The sequence below is a fragment of the Orbicella faveolata genome, unplaced genomic scaffold, assembly GCF_042242905.1.
Source record: "Orbicella faveolata isolate gen_17 unplaced genomic scaffold, um_ofav_v1 contig_3, whole genome shotgun sequence".
Classification (NCBI taxonomy): Eukaryota; Metazoa; Cnidaria; class Anthozoa; order Scleractinia; family Merulinidae; genus Orbicella; species Orbicella faveolata.
In genome coordinates this window covers 8,783,413-8,804,779 of record NW_028301558.1, presented here as the reverse complement: position 1 = coordinate 8,804,779, position 21,367 = coordinate 8,783,413, and the positions used below count along the sequence as shown (strand labels likewise).

The 21,367-nt window shown below is 39.5% G+C and overlaps 1 protein-coding gene across 1 annotated transcript; it reads left to right on the top strand.

Annotated features, from left to right (window-relative positions):
- Positions 1–1,301: 1,301 nt before the first annotated feature.
- LOC149106264 (beta-1,3-galactosyltransferase 5-like) lies at positions 1,302–9,578 on the top strand. Its single transcript, XM_089297936.1, has 2 exons — positions 1,302–1,481; positions 6,408–9,578. The coding sequence occupies exon 2, from the start codon at positions 6,457–6,459 to the stop codon at positions 7,609–7,611; it is 1,155 nt and encodes a 384-aa protein (XP_089154062.1). The 5' UTR covers positions 1,302–1,481; positions 6,408–6,456; the 3' UTR covers positions 7,612–9,578.
- Positions 9,579–21,367: the final 11,789 nt, after the last annotated feature.

The window sequence follows — 21,367 nt, the reverse complement described above, 5'->3', positions numbered from 1 at the left end:
TGAAAACTTTAAACACACAAGCTGACTCTATTCGCGCGAAAACTGTTTAATCAGCTGATATTTTCTGGACTCTTTTATGTCTAGATTTAATATATGCGATGTCTATGATTTAAAAATCTGCATTTGATAATGACGAAACATTTGGGCGTATATATATTTAGCTGTCAACCTGTAATCCTTATTTTGAAATAATTACTTCGCTTTCCAAACATACACGGATATTTGCCGGTTGACATTATCTGTTCCACGAAATGAACAGCGTTCTGAGAGCCTCATGGAAAAGATATTCTCCAAGCACATATTCATATCTAGACTTCTCGGGTTGATCAAGATATATCAGAGAGCTCAAGCACTGACGACGGCGACACCAAGGACGCCTTGTAAAATAATATACAGCTTTAGCCAAGCGTAAAAGCGGAGCTCCTTATTACAGTAATTAACCATAGACTGAAAAAGAGGATTTGTTTCCAGTTAAATTATAACAAACTTTCCCTAATAAGCGTACCCAATTTTTCCAAGGTTGTAAAAATTGCGTAAGCAATGTATCAGGGACTTGTGCAAGGAGTACATATGCGGAAGAAAAGTCAACAACGCGCCATCTAGAGGTTTATTTGGGCCGAAATTTTGGAGTTGCACGCACTCCCTACTTCTCTCCCAGAGTAATAAACTGACTTGAGCCTGCGATCCAATCGAAAACCAGTGCCTGGTCAGCGATCAACTTGAAAAACCACGTGATGTCGATGAGCTGTAAACCAGAGCCCGTTATATCGTCAAGTGATACCGGTCAGCGGATAACTTGTTTTGACAGTTGTCAAGTAACCATAACATGGACGTCCAACATCACAGATGTACCTATGATAATGGCACTACTCTTCCTTTTTTCCAAGGTATGAGGCTTGGCATACGGACCTACGGACGGACGGACGGACGGACGCACTTATGTACGGACAGTCACATGAAAACCATACTTTTTTAGATCGATGGGTGACCAAATTTTTCTAAGGTATGGGGCTCCGCTCACAGGCCTTCGCCGCGTAGGAGGTCCGCTATGAATTTCTATTTTACCCCGATATTTCTCAATTGTCGCCATCTCTTCAGTACGCAGATCGGTTTAAAAACCTGTTCAAACTAAGTATGTAATGCAAGCGATCAATTCCAAAAGAAAATTAAATATAATTTATAATAATACCATGGTGTTTACGCTTTCTCCGAAATACGTAGAACTTGACAATTTTCCGTTGTTGTTTTGCATTGGACGGCTACAGAAATAGCATTTCGTGACGCATGGGCAATGGCGTTGCTATTGAATAATCTTACGTAATTAAGCTCTCTGATTGGTTAAAACTCTTTTCTCCCCGACTTTCATTAAAATTTTTCCTATAACGACGTATGATTTAACGCATCCGCAGAATTGTTCATCTGTTACCAAAGCTTAGGCTGATTTCGAAGAAAAATATTGGAAAAGAGAAACTTCTTGTACGGTAAGTCGCTTTTGTAACCACACGAAGTTACAACGCTAACACTTACGGTTACATTACTGTCCTCCATTCCCTGGGCTAGTGCCAAGCATGTGGCGCAGAATAATTCGGTCCTGAAACTTCTTCCTGTTTGATTCGCGAAATTCAAGCATTAAGACTACCCGCTTATAATATATTGTGACACGCAGAAAGCCAATCTGCAACCAAGTGTCTACAAAGAAAAGGTGTACATGGTTTACGAACAGACAAAACCATCGCTTGTAAAAGGTGCGTTTTCTTGTTACTAAGTAAGAAAACTATATTGAATATCGTTTTCACATTTAATTAGGATAAAACTCGATACTATTTATTAAATTCTTGATTATAACAACACATCTTTAAGAGTTGAATATCGACGAATTAGTTATAATTAAGGGACGGATTATATTCGCGTAATAATCTAAGAGGCCAAGTATACTGATATCAGTATCTATTCCATGACATCTTCTGAGGGAGTAAAATTCATTATAAAATATAATATGAAAGATATATTTCATACTTAGTGGCTGTCAGTAAATGCTTGTGAAAATCATTGCTGTCGTCAAGGGTTCGAAAAGCAAACACGGTTTCGCACGCAGTTCTTTTCCTTTGCAAACCAATGGTCTGACAATTCTTCTTCTCGTCAATGTCGCGTTTAGATATAAACACCCCCTGCTGGACTTTTGATAATCGTGAAAAAAGGGACTGTTGGAGTGTTGGTAAACAGTCTACAAATTTTAGGCCCTGGGGTACGAACTGTTTGCATTAAAAATTAAAAGCGTAGCGACCATGTGGGTGCACGCAAGCATTTGCAGACCTCCGGAAATAAAGAGAAAAAATTAACAAATTGACGTCAGTTTTTTTATGCGTCTTTCTTCTTATTGATGATAAATTGTGTCATAACGTTGTCAACGTAGCTGTGGAACCACGAGCCGCAAGCGAGTGGTTCCGCAGTAACCTTTGACAACGCAACCTTTTTTACAATAACAAGACCCAAAATGGTCAAATGCCGGTCAAACGTGATGTATATCCCTCCAATGTCTGATTCATCACTGTGACTGCTTTCAAAAGCGTTGAACTTTTGAGAAATAATTATTTTAAAATCAGCTCCAACGTTCCATCTAATTTAGTATGCAATATTTGAAACTCTATTTTTTAATCGCTTCGGCATTTTTTTGATGTTTATTGAATGATATTGCATTAAAAGGCCTTTTTCTTCAACACTGTGTAGTTTTCTCATTATTTTGCGTTGCAATAGTAATTTCTGAACAGTTTTTAGCGGGGCCTTATTTTCGGCCTGATTTTGCTGCTATTCAGACGGAAAAAGTTTGCGGCTCGATATTTTTGGTTTAAAGCGAAACTGAAACAGAAGAAATTCATTTTTAAATAGTATTCGGTAACCTCTACTTGGGAGATAAAAATCGGCCGATTTTATTTTTTAGCCGGAAATCATCGGTCGTTTCTTAGGCGCAAGATTTTCAACTGATTATCGATCTTATCGACAAAAATGCAGACAAAGGTTTCATGGTTCTTATTTCCTGCCTTATACCCCGCCATCGCTGTGACAAATCTGCAACCCTCATCATTTGATCATGCAACGTGACAACATCCACCGAGAGTCTCTGACATGCGCGTGGATCCGCGCGGATATATGACGTCAGGATGCCGCAATCTGCTCTAAAAATAGGAAAATTGTCCCATATCAAAGGTGCGAGCGGATCCCAAGACTTACGGTCTCCGTCCCCGATTATGGCTCCTGCTAAAAATTAATAAATGGCTATTAAGTTTACATCAGTAGCTTACGTTATACTACAAGTGACAAAAAAGGAAACTACACAAGAAAAAAAACAACAACAAGAACAAAGGACACAAAAAAATAAATGAATGAATGACTTCGTAATTACAGAGAGCGAACAATCTAAATTATTGCTTTGATTACTATATTACGTATTTTATCTGTCAACATATTGATTTGATTTCTGGCCAGGGCTAAATATCCATATATTTTTTTCAAAATAATCCTTGTTTATTTTACGTTCAGTTTCGTATTTTTTTTCTATTTTGTTTTGATAACCTTTAATTTTAGGATGTATTTGGTTTCTTCTGCAGTCCCACAAAAACAGCTTTCCAACAACAATAAAGTAATTTAGTAATTTTGTTGAAGGGCATTGCTAAGACATTATACCAAATAGAACATTCTGCAATAAAAGACGAACCTGTTGATTTGATAAAAGGCACCAATAAGATTCAAAATCGTTCCAAAATCGCCTTGAGTAAGGGCATTGGTAAAGGATGTGGTTCAAAGTTTCTGGTTCGGCCTCACAAAAAGTACAAACATCGTCTGTTCTGTAACCAATTTTGAATAATTTTTTATTTGTGTAGAGTTTGTTGTTAAGCACTTTATACTGGAAAGCCTTAACATAAGATTCGAGGGTTCAAAACGTTATGCTCTGTTTTGCACGCTGTTTTTTTCCTTTCCAAGTGATTACTCTCGTACGCGTCGGAATTCCTTAAGGGTAAAAAATATTCCTCTCACAAATGTCGCGTACGGATTGAACTGTTCGCGTTAAAATCAGGGCAGTAGCGACCATATACGAACGTACCAACCGGTTTATTTACTGGTGAAAAGCGTCTTAAATTTAATAAACAAATGGGCTAGCTTGACAGTCTATAGAAACTCTGCGTCCTCGGTGAGCACAGTTTTTCACTATACGGACCTCTCGGCCGGCAAATAACATAAATATTTTTACTATGGAAAAGCGTCTTTAATAAACAAAGCAGCTAGCTTTACAGTCTGTAGACTCTCCTATTTAACCTACTGACAATTATCCCCAAGGCTGTCATGCAAGATATAATTTGTGCTTGGTGGCTAGTTGTCATTTTAAAACAGTTCAGTAGTGAAAACCATTGTAGTCGTCAAGGGTTCAAAAAGTTATGCTCTGTTTTGCACGCTGTTTTTTTCCTTTCCAAGTGATTGCTCTCGTGAATTCCTTAAGGGTAAAAATTATTCCTCTCACAAATTTCGAGTACGGATCACTGCTCATGTTAAATCAGGGACGTAGCTACCATACACGGATATGCCAACCGCCCCCGGAAATCCAGAAAAAATATAATTATTGATTTACTGGTGAAAAGCGTCTTTAATGAACAATTCGGTTGGCTTGATAGTCTGTAGACTCTTCTAATTAACATACTAACAATTATCCCGAAGATTGACATGTAAAATGTAAACAATATAAACTACTAAGGAAAAGGTCAAAAAGTGTTATGGAGGGGTGGGTCATCAGTTTTTAAGCCTTCGGTAAGGAGTGGGTCATTCAGTTTTCAGCTACTCATGGGGGGGTGGGTCATCCTATTTTGTAACAAATAATCAAAGTCTTGAACAACTGGAACAGCTGGCCACACATGCATTCACATTTTGTACGTAATAACAAATAACTCTTAGTCCTCTTTTGTGTCTTTATATAAAACGTAACTTACCAAAAAAAAATCACATGCAAGTATACGTGCATGTGATTTTTTTTTCTTGTTTCACTTCATTGCTGTATTGTTCCATGTGGTAAAGGCAACCACAATGAATTTTGATGAATTTTAGCCAACTTATGTCTACATGCTATTTATCCGCAAGGGTACGGGACTCGTGTTCATGGGTCTGGGACTCACACTCTTGAATTTGCTGGTTATGTGAGTCCAAGGATTCACTAAAGCCCTTTTCTAAATAGATCACTGTTCCACGGGAACAAGGCTGGAAAAAAATAAATACAACACAAACTGCGGTGATAAGCATTGTATTCCAACGCGTTCTTTTAAAGTACAGTACTTGGCGTTTCGTGTGCTTGTCGACATAAAGCCGTTTGTTGCGACTGTAATGAATTTTACGTTGAAAAACCAAAACGAAGTATCCATGACAGAAAAATTTAACAATTTAAGGCCCTCGCAAAAAGTGACAATTCACCACTGAGCCATTGCTAATCATGTGAAAACCAATGGTCACAGCATTAACTGGGATCATTTTGACATCTTAGCGTTTTAGCATTTTATCAAAACTGACTTTTATTGCATTTATTTCATTCAAGAGCTTAAGCCTTCACTAAATGTCAGAGTCATAATAGCTAGTGAGCAGTTGTTGTTTTACGTACTATCTGTTACTTTTCGTAACGTCTAGGCAGGTTAACATACTGCTGCATATCATATTTTCAATCTAGGTTCCAGACCTCTAATATTTATGATATAAATAGCTTTCGAAACAGCCACTTTTGAAAATGTATGTTGACTAGCATACGAAACATCAAGTTCGGTATTTAAATGCATTGAAGTAAATGTTTATCACTGCTGTTTGCGTTATATTTTTAATCAAGCTACGAGGACCTAAAAACAAGAGTTTATACATTGCGGACATGACTTAAAGTTGCAAGAGTAATGGGAAATAATATTATTTTTAGAAACGGTTGCACTATTGTTAAGAAATAAATCTAAAACGTCAATAACACCACAAGCTAGTTCATATGCAAAATGTCATTTTGTTGGATTATGCAACAAAAGTGTCATGTTTTATTAGGGGTGGGTCATGAAATTTTCAACCTTCGATTAGGGGCCGTGTGGGTCACTCAGTTTGGTGCCAAATGGAAAGGCTGGGTCATGTGTTTTCTATCCACCACAATTTCGAATGCTCCCCGCCCCCGGCCCCAATACTTTTTGACATTTCCCTGCCCCTAATTCTATCGGGCGTGCCCCAAACCTCCCTAGTGGCTCGAGCCTTTGGCGCCGAAGGCGTTAATGGAGGGTATATTTCTTTTACATTTTTTTCTTTATTCTCTTCAATCAAATACGATATCAATCTTAAAAAAAATTCGAAATTTTTACGATGTTTTATATCTTTAATCAAACCAGCACAATTTTGTTCCTTTGTAGAAGGAGCTCGCACTTGGAGTGAAGTCATTTCAATTCACCCACTGGGAACATGCTTCACCGACGACAACACTTACTGTTGTTTCCTTGGAATTGGTTGTGTTTACTCAGGAGACAGCATGGCTCGATAAGGTTCAAGATAATCCAGCTCTCTCTTGTTATAGTAACGGCAGTTGCTTTAATGACATATTTAAGTGGCTTTCACATGAAGTCCTTCTTTTATCATGAAACACGCGCACGACTTCTTAAAGCTCCTAACCTAGGCTCGACTTTCAGGCGTTTTGACGACAAGCCCTCTTCGGTCAGTGGCGCTCCCTCTCTATCGAATGTGCTGCCTACTCTAGAATGGGATTCAGGCCGTTTAAAGCCCAAACCCTCCTCTGCGCAGCCTGCAATTCATCCTGAGTTTAAATTGTGGAAAACAACGCTCCAGCACAAAACCACTTTGATAACCAAGACTGTGTGTACACGGCACTACCCTCTGCTTATCCTGGTTTCGTCTGCACCAGCAAATTTTGAGAGAAGATATTTGATTCGTCAAACATGGGGTGCCGATAACAACAGTGTTCCTCAGTGGAAGACATACTTTCTCCTTGGCCAGACAAGGGATCAAACACATTCAGATTTACTCAATAAAGAAGATAGCATCTATGGCGACATGATTCGTGCAGATTATTATGAACATTACTGGAACCAGAGTTTGAAGATACAGATGGCCTTCGAATGGGCAGCCAGATATTGTGGGTTTTCTTACCTTCTCAAAGCAGACGACGATGTGTTCGTCAACCCTAAACGTTTAATAGATGTCTTACAGTTAAAAACAACACCTACGAAAGGCCTTTATATGGGTAAACTTCATCACAATCCGCTTGTAGAACGAAGAGGAAAATGGCGTGTCAGTTTTGAAGAGTACAATGGTACACACTATCCAGATTTCTGTAGTGGTGCTGGCTTTGTTATGTCATATGATGTTGTCGAGAGCGTGGTTCCTTTATTTGATGTGATTAAGCCGTATAGAATGGACGATGTGTATGTTGGAATGCTTGCTGAAAAACTCAGTGTAAAAGCAGTGGACCATAAAGGGTTTGTTATTTTAGGTCTTAGGAGGTATTATGAGAAATGTAATTTTTTTCCGAACACTCTTGTGCAGCATCGAGCTATTGGAGAATGTTTAATTCGACTGTTCATGAATCACAAGAACCTTTAATTTAGTTAATTTTATGGGTAACATTTTTCGTGTTTCTAGAGTTTTGGTAGAATTCTACTTCAGTACGTAGTCACTAATGCAAATATTTCAATCTGATTGGCTGAGCTATCTTACACTATCAGCCATTATTAAAATATAATTAACACTAGATCATTGAATAATGCAATTCAAGAGTTTTCATTGGCTTAGCCATCTTGGTACATGATCTATTACACCATGCTCTAAAAATATGGTAAGCATACGCGTAATTTTTAGGGGCGTTTTTGTTTTTAGTTTAGTTTACTTCTATATCTTGGGGGCGTTTTCAATAAAATCTCTGAATTGACAGTTTATGAGACATCGGCAGGCTGGTTTTGGTCCTGTAATAGGGGGGAAAACAGATGACACCATCGCATAGCTGTCTGTATTGGTTTCTCGATCGTTCGCTTGTTTGTAGACCATTGTAGTTGATTCTGGACGGGGAAAATCAACAAAAACGTGGCCTGTTTCTTCGGGATGCGAGATGAAGTGCTTTTGTTACATGAATAGTACAATTATTTATTATTTTCTCGAACGCGACTTTGAATGGCCTTGGCTTTGGGATGTTAACCGCGGTAGCCTGCAAACAGGCTCCCGGCGAGGACGGAAAAAAAACATTTGGCGAGCGAAGCGAGTCGACGAGCGCGAAACTGAAGAATTCGGAGAGCGAGGCGATCGGGTCGGGGCGCTTGGGCTTGCCGGGAGCCTGTTCGCAAGCTATGACCTTGGGAACAGGATTTTGACTGCGTTTGTTGATTAGTCTGTTTTCGGTCGAAAATTGTTTGGAATCGATGAAAAAGTACCCTAAAGCCAAGATCTATGGGAATACAAAGCCTGAACTAAGGAACGACAGTATAAATTATACTGTTTTACCTATGGAAATACTCAAATCAGTCGCACGCAGTTTCTTTCCCTCGTTTGTTTACCGTAAAAAAAGCTGATATTCGTGCTTACAGCCGCTTAGAATAATGTATGTGAAAACTATACTTTAACAAATCAGCTTTTATGCTTAACCATTACCAGTAAATGTGAAAATATTTCGCATGAAATTTGAAGGCAAATATAAATATTTTAGTTCTAATAAATTGGTGAGTCTACGGAAACTGGCGCCGTCACACAACGTATCAACCATTCGTAATTTATAGAGGGAACTTCTCCTTGCTAACCAGAAAACCACAGGAAACCCTGGCATGGGCCTTGTCATTGTGTTATATCTGTCTTTAAAACCTCGTTTGTTAATTTAAAAAAATTATTATACTTTGAACTCCCTATCTCTTTTCTGATTGGCCGAAACCGCACAGTGAATTTTCGAAATCAGCGCCTGTGACGTCATCTAGCTGCAGATTATACACTAATCATGTCAAGGACACTCAAGGTCACGGGTAATTATCCCATGTATGACCGCGGGCCATGATTTCCAAGGGTTCTCACGCTTTGTGTTGATTGCCGTCAGTGAAGAAACAAAAACATGGCTCCCTTTTTTTTTTTTTCGTTCAAGGTATAATAAAACAATTATTAGATTCGGTCTCGGGGAGGGTTATCAGCCTCAACCTTCGGCTTCTTCTGATAACCCCTACCTCCATCTTGATTATTCTGGATATCGAAAAAACCTCATCCAATAATTGTTTAAAATTGTCGATTTTTTCATTAGACAGGAGTTGAAAGACAGCTAAAACTAGGATATTTGCCCTCGAAGCTTCGCTTCTTGGGCAAATATTTGTTTTAAGAACATCAAATTCTTTCGGCGCAACTATCAGCCGAGAGTTCCTCGACAGAAACACTCTATTGTTTAATTAGTGTGCAGTGGCTGGAGGTTGTTTGCGAAATAGCGACGTTTTCTCGTTTTTGCGAAGTTTCTGAAGAACGTTTAGATACAAATGGTTAAATAAATTACCGAGAAGACTAAAAAAGGGACGTTCACGGTTTTCAACGTAAAAAAAAAAAGAAAATGCTGAAAAAGCTGATGAGAGCTAGTGCACATCAGGAAATTTCAAACGACAATTCAGCCCACGCGACTGTTCTAAAGCGTTAAATTAAAAACAATGAACAGAAATACTTGGTAATGGTTAGCTGAAGGAAATTTAAGTAAGAATTCTACTAAAACAAAACACTATCACCTCATAGAAATCTCTGGCTCATAATATAATTGTTAATTATTGAATAATGGATCATTGGATAATGCAATTCAAGAGTTTTCATTGGCTTAGCCATCTTGGTACATGACCTATTACACCATGCTCTACAAATATGGTAAGCATACGCGTAGTTTTTCGGGACGTTTTTATTTTACTTTAGTTTTCTATATTTTGGGGGCGTTTTAATAAAACAATTATTCCACTCGCGCTTGTTGGACACGATATGAGATGATTATAGCCAATTAGGCACTATGCGGCTGATTGACTATCTCATATCCAACGCATGCCAGTGAAATAATTAATAATTGGTGTTCAGTGGCTTGAGGTTGGTCCGTACTGATTGGCAGCGGTTTCTCTTTCCTCCGATGTTTGGAGGATGAGTTAAAAACATTACTGGATAATTCAATTTCCAAGAACGCTAGAGAAAGAAAATTGTTTTGACCGACATTTGACTTGATTTAAGACCTCGAATTTTGCAAAGAAACTGATTAGCGCGTGAAAGTAGCTGTGAATACAAAGCGAATAATAAGAAAAGAGAAGGTTGTTATTGTTAAACGTTTCTGTCAATTTAATCCGATCGCGAATTTTGCTTAAGCGTAATGTCAAGCATTACTCAATATGCAGGGAAACAATTGAAAGCCTCCTTGGAACAGTTTAATACTCTTCTAACAACGAATTGAAACTTCTAAGTTTTGTTTAATGCGAATTAATAATTAATGTTGAAAAACGGTTCCGTCTTAAACCATTCGGAGTGTAAAACTTCGGAGGTTCCACGGGATTTCCCGATGAAATTCGTATTGTCATCGTATTAAATCGGGAAGGCCGAACACCAAGAACACGGGCGCAATGGCGACCTATAGTTAACGCTGGTTTACGTCGTTCGTGTACGTGGGAAGCAGAGTTCGTTTAACTTGTTGTTTTGAGCGTTTGAGTAAAGGCGGCCATTTACTTAAGGCCATCGTCATCGCTATGGGCGAAACTAACTAAAAAGGAAACGACCATCAAATCTTAATCAGCTTTTAGAACCATGATACGCAAAAAGGGTATGTCAGCTGTGTTAGAGGGATGTGGGAGAAGTTGTAAATTATGTTCAACTTAGCTCTCACTATATAAGAAATAAATACTAATTCTGTATTTTAGGTTGTTTTAAAGTAATGCTGTAAGTTATGAATCTTTAAGTTTTTAACTTAATTTTTGAAGAGTATATGTCTGCTGTGTTAGAGGGATGTGGGAGAGATTGTAAATTATGTTCAACTTAGTTCTCACTGTATAGGAAAATATATTTTTAATATAAATAATTCTGTATTTTAGGTAGTTTTAAAATAACGCTGTTAGTTATGAATCTTAATGTGTTTGATTTTTAATTTTTGAAAAGGATATATCAGCTGTGTTAGAGGGATGTGGGAGAGATTGTAGATTATAATCAACTTAGTTCTCACTGTACAGGAAAATATATTCACAATATAAATAATTCTGAATTTTAGTTTTAAAATAATGCTGCAAGTTATGAATCTTTAAGTTTTTAAGTTTCAATTTTTTTATGTCAGCTGTGTTAGAGGGATGTGGGAGAGATTGTAAATTATGGTCAACTTAGTTCTCATTGTATAGGAAAATATTTTCATAATATAAATAATTCTGTATTTTAGGTAGTCTTTTAAAAAATGTTGTAAGTTATGAGTCTTAAAGATATTTAGTTTCAGTTTTTGAAAGGATATGTCAGCTGTGTTAGAGGGATGTGGGAGAGATGAATCTTTAAGTTTTTTCGTTTTAATTTTTGAAATAAATGTTAATGATATTCTATTTTAGTACCGTATAGTAATGGCGCTTGAACGACGAGACACTTTAATAAACGACGGAAATGTATGTAGAGCATGTAGCTATATTGCTACAACTTGCTGGGCGTATCGTTGCATGTTGTGTTGTTACTGCCGTTTTTTTTTTTTTTTTTCTCTGTTTCGAATAATTTGTGCAGCTTTCCGTCGCCAGTTGGTTTCCAATTTTCAAGGCACCTTAAGGTATTTTACAATTCTCAGTCGCTCTGTCGTTTACTTCCATTCTTCGAAAGTTAACTCCACAGCCCTCGAGAATGTAAGCTTACATACCGACAAATGCCTTGTTTGCTCCTTGTTATTTCATTCAGGTGTTCCTAACCGAGTTTTCTCGGCGATACAGGACAGCTGACAGGAGTTGCTCTGGTGACGCAAGCCATTAAAATGTTATCCAGGCATGGCTAGTCACATTAAGCAGTGATCTGATTGCAGTCGAATTGCTGAACTTACTGTAGCTGTTTGTTAACTATATCAGTGAAAATATGAGTCTGCGAATACGATCGGCTGGCTCATCACATCTTCAACGAGGATGCTGAAATTTCATGCTTACGATTTTTATTTAAGGTTACTTCAAACCTTCGATTTTTTTTGGTCAAGAAAATCAATGTCCGCGAAGCACAAGTTTGCATACTGTGAACGCTAGGGGTTCTGTTATTTCATTGGCTCGCGGCTTTTCAAGTTGACACATTCCTCTGTGAAGGCGTGATATGTTTATAAATCTTTAGAAGGCGAAAACTCGCACTCGTTTTTCGAGAGAATCCCTTCTCTTTAAATGAATTAATAGGGTATGCAGATTTGACGGTTTTACATGAAATTTGGTCAGAACATTCACTGATAGATATGGAACAAAAGCGTGTTGACGAATTCCATTATTTTAAATACTTTCCTCGCAACAGGTTACGCGAATTTTTCGATAGTCGAACTTGACAGATCTATAAAAAGATAACCAATAGAAATAAAAGAAAATGCTGACACCTTTTTGGAGATTGAAGCTCTTTGATTAACTCTGCACAGTTATTTTGCATGATACCCGATTAATTCGCTGGAACGTCAGTCGGTCATTTTAGAGTTGACGGCCTCTACCGCCTTTGGAAAGCAAAATCCAAAACAAAACATAATTTTATCGAATTCTACATTTTATAACCTTTCTGTTGATATATAGTTTGGTGTTCACAAATGATCTGATATTCTACTAATACATCTGATTGTTTGTATGGCAAACTGAATGATGTGGAGGAAAGTCCAGGCCCTGCAATGTTTGATATGATTGGCCCAGTGACCACTGTGTCTGTGGACAAGAGATATCAAGGAAATGAATTCTCTTTGGTGAAAATGCTGGTAAGCAATGTGTTGAGTTGTCTCATTAAATAGAATATATCAGTTTGAAAACTTATTTCACTCTGAATTTGATTATTGGAAATAACCTATATGGCTCTTCAAGATATTCTGTACCGACAAATATTTGCAGGGGGGTTTATGACATTAGCAGCTTGCAGACGTTTTATTCATTATCGCAGTTTTTATTTCCATTACCGAGAGCTAACCGTAAACAGGCTACCCTGGGCGCCATTCAAGCTAGCCTGATTAATCCATAGTCAGGGTAGCCATAGTGAAATTTAGGCTAATCAGAGTGATTTTTAGGCTAACCAAAACACTATATAGGCCTAAATGTAGTTTGCAGTCTGCAGTCTGCAAAAGTCATATATACACCATTGCATGTTTGTTTTATACATGTACAATACAATAACTTACAATGTTCCATTCCCTTTATGAGATGCGCTAGCAGGGAATCATGGTAGTTGTATTCATCAAAACAAATATCCAATCCAAGATGATGAATACAACCATGATTCCCTGCTGGCACATCTCATAGAGGGAATGTGGAATGGCTATTATGGCATGCAATGCAATGCAATACAACACATATATCTTATAATGAAGTTTCCATATAACATACGCTCTGATTGGCTGAAACAACGTGCTTTATCAGACAACTGATGCATGGCAAGCTGAATTTCAAATTTTTGATTCGAGATTTCGAAACATGTGACTCTAATTAAACGTTCCCTGTGACTCAGACAAACGCAATGGAATCGCAGTGGAAACATAGCTGTCTGGAGGTTATTGTTAACAACAGAAGTGTAACGTGTACCAAAATAACAAGATTTGCTAGATTCCGATAAACCGGTAAGCTTAATTACGTAGCGAAATACACAAATTCTCAACCTAGCGAATGCTTCGACAAATGACATTATATTGGCTAGGAAGGCAGAAATTTTACTTAAGAGGTAAAACAAGGACAGAAAACACCAATTGAGTTGTCTTTGTTTATGATGAGAAGCTTTATTTTTGGAAAAATGCTCAAATAACACCGACATGGAGTTTAGTAACGCTCGTTCGCTTAATAGCGACCTCCGGTCATCTCAGCGAAGTGAAACTCGGCAATTACAACGCTCAGCTCAACCAACGAGCGATCAGTTTAAACCTTGCTGTGATATTCTCCCTGTACACGGAGTAGAACCAGTGGGAGTAGTTTAGTGTTTCCAACTTTGACGCTAGTTTGGGCAATCTTGTTGAAAACCGTAAAGAACTGTAGCTCCTTTCACATGAATACAGTTCAGCATTTCGCATTTTCATCCGCAAGCTTTGAGCTCTTCGTTTCGCAATTTCCATTGGAAAATTGAACGTTTTCATGAGCCACAATGCAGCCGGATTCCTCTGGACTAGAAACTTTAAGGTCGTGTTGTATTGGGATCAACCGTTCCAACTCCAATCGGTTTGGGTTGATGGGTTGACGTCTCTCAATAGCACAATTTTCCAACCTTTTTGGGATGATCATGAATGCGATCACTCCTGGGACAAGTCCTTACGCAAGCTACACTCACGCCACATAATCGCACAAATGCTTTTTCAGCCGTTTAGGCCGGTTGCAAAAGTTGATGAAACAAACTAACCGAATTAAAACGGTTTTCCCTCAATAGAACGCGTAAAAACCCAACCAACCCAACCAACCAGAAACGGCGCGCAACTTGTAGTGGGAGTTATGGGCTTACTGCTGAGTTTTTTTTAAACTTTTCTCCGTTTATTATGGTCTTTTTCTAGATTTCGCGGCCCTGCAAACCCGCCCGTCGCTGCGGTTCATGTTTATATCCGAATGATGTGGACTCTAACTTTTGCCAGGCGTGTTGAGTAGCCACCGCGCCTGTTAAACCAGCTGTACAGCGAGATCCTGTGAACGAGAAGGCGATTCTGGAACGCTTCCAAAACTGTAAGAATTCTGTTGGCTGCAAGCTCTATCAGCGTCAGAAGTCGGCTCTGGAGCAGCAATTGTCCACGTTCCTCTCGTCGGTTTCCCCGCCTAAGACTATATCGTCTCGTTCGGCAGACGACGTTATAAAATTCCCTTTTGCAAATCGGATTTGTGTGTCCGGTTATTTGGACAACCTATTACCTTTCTGTGTGTGATTTATTTAACGTCCGCTTAGCTCCAGGTTTTTCTTTAGGGCGTCTGACTGCAATAAGGATGTTGGTTCCGGGCCCTTTGTCGGCTCGGCGGTAAATCATTGGCTTCGTGGGTACCTCGTAGAGGCTAAGCCTCGCGATAGCGCCGGAAACCGTCCCCACAGTTTTCGGATGGGCTTGTCTAATACTTTGAGATTGTCGGGTTGTTCTCAACAGGATGTTGTACACGCGCAGTACATAGGGTGGCAGAGTGGGACAATGTTCCTAGTGCTGTCGACTTGGTCAGGATCCCAGTCTCCTACCCTGAAAACCTCCAGGCCACTTGTAATATTTGAATGACTTAAAGTTCAGTTTGTTATCGTCCTCATTAGCTCTCCCATCAACTCTCATATTTCAATTAGGGTTGTCCATTTTATAATGTTGTGTGTTTAGGAATGAAGGGATTGCTGAGGAATGGGAGGAGAGTTTGGATTAAAGACACGTTGGCTATGTTGCTGTTCAGTTTACCACGATGTGGTAATGGGGCATGCAGTGAGGATAAATTACTATTTAAATCTGTGGCACATGTTTGGATAGGGCAAATGTCGCGTAATGACGACGCATATTTCGTAAGCACCGCGGAAATACGATTTTTGGGGCGCGATACAGTATCTCAGCGGTACACCTTAGCAAAACTATAAAATGCCGGCAACTCGCCGCGAGTCTTGTCGACAGTGAAAAAGATACAGAACTTAGAGCGCACACTGTAAACTTAACTTTTGAACTCCGCTCATTTGTTGGATAGTTCTCAGGTAATATCATATATTGTGCCAAAGCCAAACTGAACTTGCACACGGTGTGAAATTGTTGCTGTTTCGTGAGAGTTTATGCTCGCAAGCGGCGAGTTAGTGGCAATTTACGTTCTTGTTGTGCGCTGAGCCTAAAACTAGGCAGCCTTTGTGTGTCTTTAGCGGTATTCTGAGGACATCAACCTCTCAAGTTTGTAGAGCTGGTGAGCTTGAACCATATGAATCGGTATGTAAACGGCATTTTGATTAAATTCGTTGGGAAAATGAGAAAACGTGCTCGTGTCTGTCCAGTTGTTCGATTGGGTGCACTCGCGTAAGTAACACCGTCATCATGTCCCCACTCGGTATTACCGAATTATAACGCCACTCAGATAATTTATGAGCACATCCTATATAACTTTCTAAATAACCTTTTACAACAACTGTCTAGTTTCTCGCGCGCTGATTGGCTCATTTTTATCATCAGTAAGAGTACGGACGGATAAAATTTTAATTTATGCAAGCTTTGAAGTTCATCTTTCAGCTGTCAAACTGTCAACTTTTCAAGCAGCAAGATTTTATGGACTTTTTCAAGTAGCCAATCAAAAAGCGAGAAAAGCTATTGACAATGTTCACGTCATTTTGAATAGAATTAACTTATCATTGTTACGACAAGTTTACGGCGTCATTTCCCCTCATTTATTCCCGCCATTTGACCATTTTGGGGTCTTGTTATAAAAAACAAATTGACGTCAGTTTTTTATGCGTCTGTCCTCTTATTGATGATAAATTAGGTCATAACATTGTCAAAGTCTACTGCAGAACCACTCGCCTGCGGCTCGTGGTTCCACAGCCACTTTGACAATGTTATGACCACTTCGACAATATTATCATCAATAAGAGGACAGACGCATAAAAACTGAAACTGACGTCAATTTGTTAAGTTTACATATTACTTTTACAGTACCGCTCAAAGGCATTGCAGCATTACACGCGCGTAAAGCGCTTATACTACACGCACATTACACGCAGTGTCCACGTACCTTACACGCAAATATGCGTGTAATCCGCCGTAAGAAAAAATATGGCGACTGGTACACTCACCCATAATTCTTAGCGCACGAAAACTTAAACAACGCTCACAAAAACATACAGGTACGTTTTAAAGCCTGGTTATCATATGTCGGAAAGATCCCAGACGATCGGGGATTTTACTTTTTGCCGACCATCCCAGATTTTGCCGATATATCGGATATTCGCCACAGGTCTGTCCCAGATTTTCCCGATTATGAATTTGGCGGGAAATGGAAAGTGCGGCGAAAATCGAAACTTGAACACAAACGTGATAGGGGGACTGGAGCCCAGATATTTAGGGGATTGGTAATGAGCAAAATCCATCGCCGACGGACGCCGACGTCCCCGATGGTACAAATTTGAGTTTTCATTTGTCGGGAATGATCGCCGACCATCGCAGAAATCTGGGACGCGTCGGGAAAATAGAAACGCCCCCGATTCTCCAGATTTGTCCTCGTTCATCAGCAGGCGATCGGGGATATCTACGATTTCAAGTTTTCATTAGTCGGCAAAATCAGGAGCGGGCTCCAGGCAAAATCTGGGACGGTCGGGAAACAGTAAAATCCCAGACCGTCTGGGATTTTCCCGACATATAAAAACCAGGCTTAAAACCCTCAAACATAACATACGCATGTCGATAGCACAGGGATAAAAGTCCGCAAAAATCTGGCTTTCCTTGTACTTCACGGGCTGTATTGGGCTCGCATGGTATTGTGGTAAAATGTACAGCCGCCATCTTTTTTCCTACGGAGGATTACACGCCTGCAGTAGACGTGATATTGCGCGTAAAATTACATTCAGTTCTTCAACCGGAACTCATTAAGTGCCTGTAATGAGAACGAAATATTCAAAGTGCGTGTAATGAAAACAAAACATCTACCGTGTAACATTTACCGTCCTGGACTGCACTGCGATACAATTTAGTCTTTCGCCTTCTTGCCTCTGGTCGTCAAACGTTTCCGATAGAATCGACCAGTTTCCTTAGCCGGCTTACTACTTTACTGTAAAAGTATTTTTTCCGTTGTAGTTTCAACAAGCGGCGCCAGTGACCGGCATAACAGAACGTAAACACATAATGTCGCTTTCAATTTTAAATTACAGCAATCAGTGTACTTTACAACAATCCGAAGATTCATTAAAAATATTTCGTACTCCGGGAGCACCTTCAGGATACCCTGCCACACACGCCCTCCTTAAATCTACTGCTCCCGTGGTCCTTGGTCCGTACTCGGCTAGTGAGTCAATATGTAATGACTCGGTGTTAAGCTGAAGTACTACCGCGGTCTGCAGTCCCGTAGTGGTTGACTTTGAAATTAGATAAGTATTGTAAACTACTGCTACCGCGGTCCGCAGTCCCGTATTGGTTGATGTAAACATTTAAGTAAGCAATTTTCCAAATACGACGTCTTAAATGGCTAAAAATCACGAGATAAATACGTATATTCGACAAACGCGATCGTAGCTTTAAGCCGAATAATCGAACGAGCCGGGTGTAGATATTGCGGGTTGTTGTCAGAAGGTTACATACGAATCTGATGATTGAAAATTAACGAACGCTTTTGTTGAAAACGTTTCGATTTCTTCGCCTTTTAAGCCGAAGTGTGGGCAATTAGCAGATTAAGAGAGAGTCCGCGAGTTTCTGTTTGAATCCCTACTTTATTGTTATCGAAGGAACAGTAGTTGAAATGACATTTCGTGCGTGGGTAAACATTACGTTGCGACGTATGTCTTACGTGTTTAACGTGAACAAAAGCTCGGAGATCTTAAACAGGTAAGTTTTGATGTTAAGCAGAAGTGCGGGCTGAAGCAGCAGGTATATTTTGCAGGTCGCAGGTTGCAGTTTGTAGGTTGAAATTTAATTATAACTGGAAAACGGCTGGTACTAAAAATAATTAATAACCTATATACTCGTCAGGGGTTCTTACATGAAGTAGTTCGCCTCTTTCACATTGTGAAAACATGCCGTTATTAATATTGAGGCCTTCTTTGGCAATCTTCTAACTTGTTACGCCGTGTACAGAAACCAGAGACTTCGTACGCTTCCCAACATATCTATGATCGCGCTTGGTGAGAGCGACGTTCTCATGTCCATCGAAAACACGATCGATCCGCTATAAGTACTTATACGTCAGTCACCAACAACAGTTCTTTTTAGAACTACACTCAACCGGACGATCACACTATACGAACTACTGATACTCCTGGGTTCAAACCATTTACTAAAGTTACTCTGACGCGTTGCGAATTATAATCTAAAGTTAACAAGCGCCACATGTTGGCGCAAAGTGAGTGTGACTAAAACGGTCCCGACTTACATGCACCTCTACCATTTCGTTCAAATTACACTTTAAATCCAACCAGTCTTTAAACCCCTTGCAAAAGGTTCATACAGAACCAATCTTCTGCTTTGCCTGGATACCCATCGTTGTTTTTGACAATTCTTAAGCTGAAGCAACACGATCCACGCTTCGACAGTCAGGGGCGTAGCGTGAGATTTTGAAGGTGTAATTTTGAAGGCCCCAAACTAGGGGTTCTGGGGGCATGCTCCCCCAGAAAATTGTGAAATTTAGGGTTTCGGAAATGCCATTTCCAGCTATTTCCGTGGAACTTTTTTGTAAATAAATGCGACGGAAAATGCAGTAGGTAGTTGTTTATTTTACCCATCTCTAGAGTTTTCGGTAACCTACATCAAAAAAATGAGGTAAAACAATGGTAAAAACAGAGGGTTTACAAGCAAAGGGCAAGACGTCTACCCTTTAGATGGGTGAACTCTGTTATAACATCATTAAGGTCAACGTCCTTGCGCTTGTGAATGTGCAAAATTGCTATAGAGCTCAATCTCCCGTCTGTCATGGTACTTCGTAAGGGCGTTTTCAATCTCTTCATACTGCTGAAACTACGCTCAGCAGTGCAAGTTGACACAGGATACGTCGACAATGTTATCTTAGCAACATAATCTCCGGGATAGAATTGAGGGTTGCCACGATCAAGAGACTCAACCAAAGTCTTCAGCTTCACATTACCATCTATTCCACACACTTCACTTTTGCCTCCATCTTTTGACCTCGGATTTGAATTCGCCCTTAGAGATTTCCACGTCACTGCCGAAGCAGCTGAAGATATCATTAACGGCTCTTTCTGTTAGCTCAGTGAGCTTCGCTGGAATATAGAATCAACGAATTAATGTTGTTTTATGCTAACAGCATAGGAGCAGTGATCTCTTTGCCGTCAGTAGGGTAAACAACATATGTAGCTTTTAGGCCCGCGGCTTCGTTTCTCTGTTCTGTTCTCTGACTGTCACCTTTTCCTGCGGCATCCCTATTACTAGCTTATATATATACACAACTTACCAGGAATAAGAAGCTGCGCTTGGAAGCCAGGGAGAGGTTTGACTAATTGCTCATCAAGCTGGTTGATGAGGTGATCTAAAAAGGGAAGATACAGACTCCTCTTCCAGCATGAAGACGCTGAGTTAGCCTCGACCTTCAGCATTTGCACTTTGTTCAGTGGTCTTGTTGATCACGTTAAAGTAATCATGTATGGATTTTCGAGCCATGATACAACTGTGTCAGGTAATACTGTGATAAATTGTGAATTTCAACTCGCAGAGATAGTCATCGGATCGTCTTCTAATTGTTTCTTGGGATTTTGAGGATTTACACAGTCAATGACTTCAGTTGCATTTTGCATGTATATATTCCTGTTCTGAGTTGAGTGCAATTATTTCTGAAGCCACATAGCATTTAAAGGTAATCTCTCCTTCAAAAATAACCCGGGACAGGGGATTGGGGAAAGGCGAGGACCACAGGGGGTGGAGCTTTTTTTTTCGTTTCAATCCACCATTACGTTACAACAACAACAACAACTTTATTAGCTCTTATATTTAGAAAAGAAGACATTTGCATCAAATAAAAATTAAAGCTAGACGGGTGTTGGCTTCCTAAAATAACTAGAGAGTTAACACGTCTAGGAAGCCAAATAACGTTTCTTGTTGTTTATGGAGTAATTAAAAGGTACTTGAAAGACAAACACAAACGCCAGTATAATTCGAAATTTAAAAATCGGTCCTATTTTGTAAAATGCTATAAGGGAATAATAAAAAAAAATTTCCAGATTTCAGCTGTACGCACGGGCGTACGTGCGTATATGGACGCTACGCCCCTGGACAGCACGAGTCAGCAAACTACACATTACTCCACACAAAACCAGTCCGGAATATCCCGATAAATTAGAACGGTCATGACGTCATGAAGCTATTGTTAGCAGGGAAAATGGCTGACCTTCTACGCGGACAAAGAAAATATGTTGTTTCCAGTCTCGCATAGAGTCTGGCCAGCATTATCCAGGACTTTTTGCTACCAAACGTTGAGAAGGAGAATAAGCGGCCATTTTGGTAGTGGGAGAACGTTGACTGTCTTCTAATCATTGAGTTTTTTTGGTATCAAGCGACGATGTTGACGCGGTTTTGTGG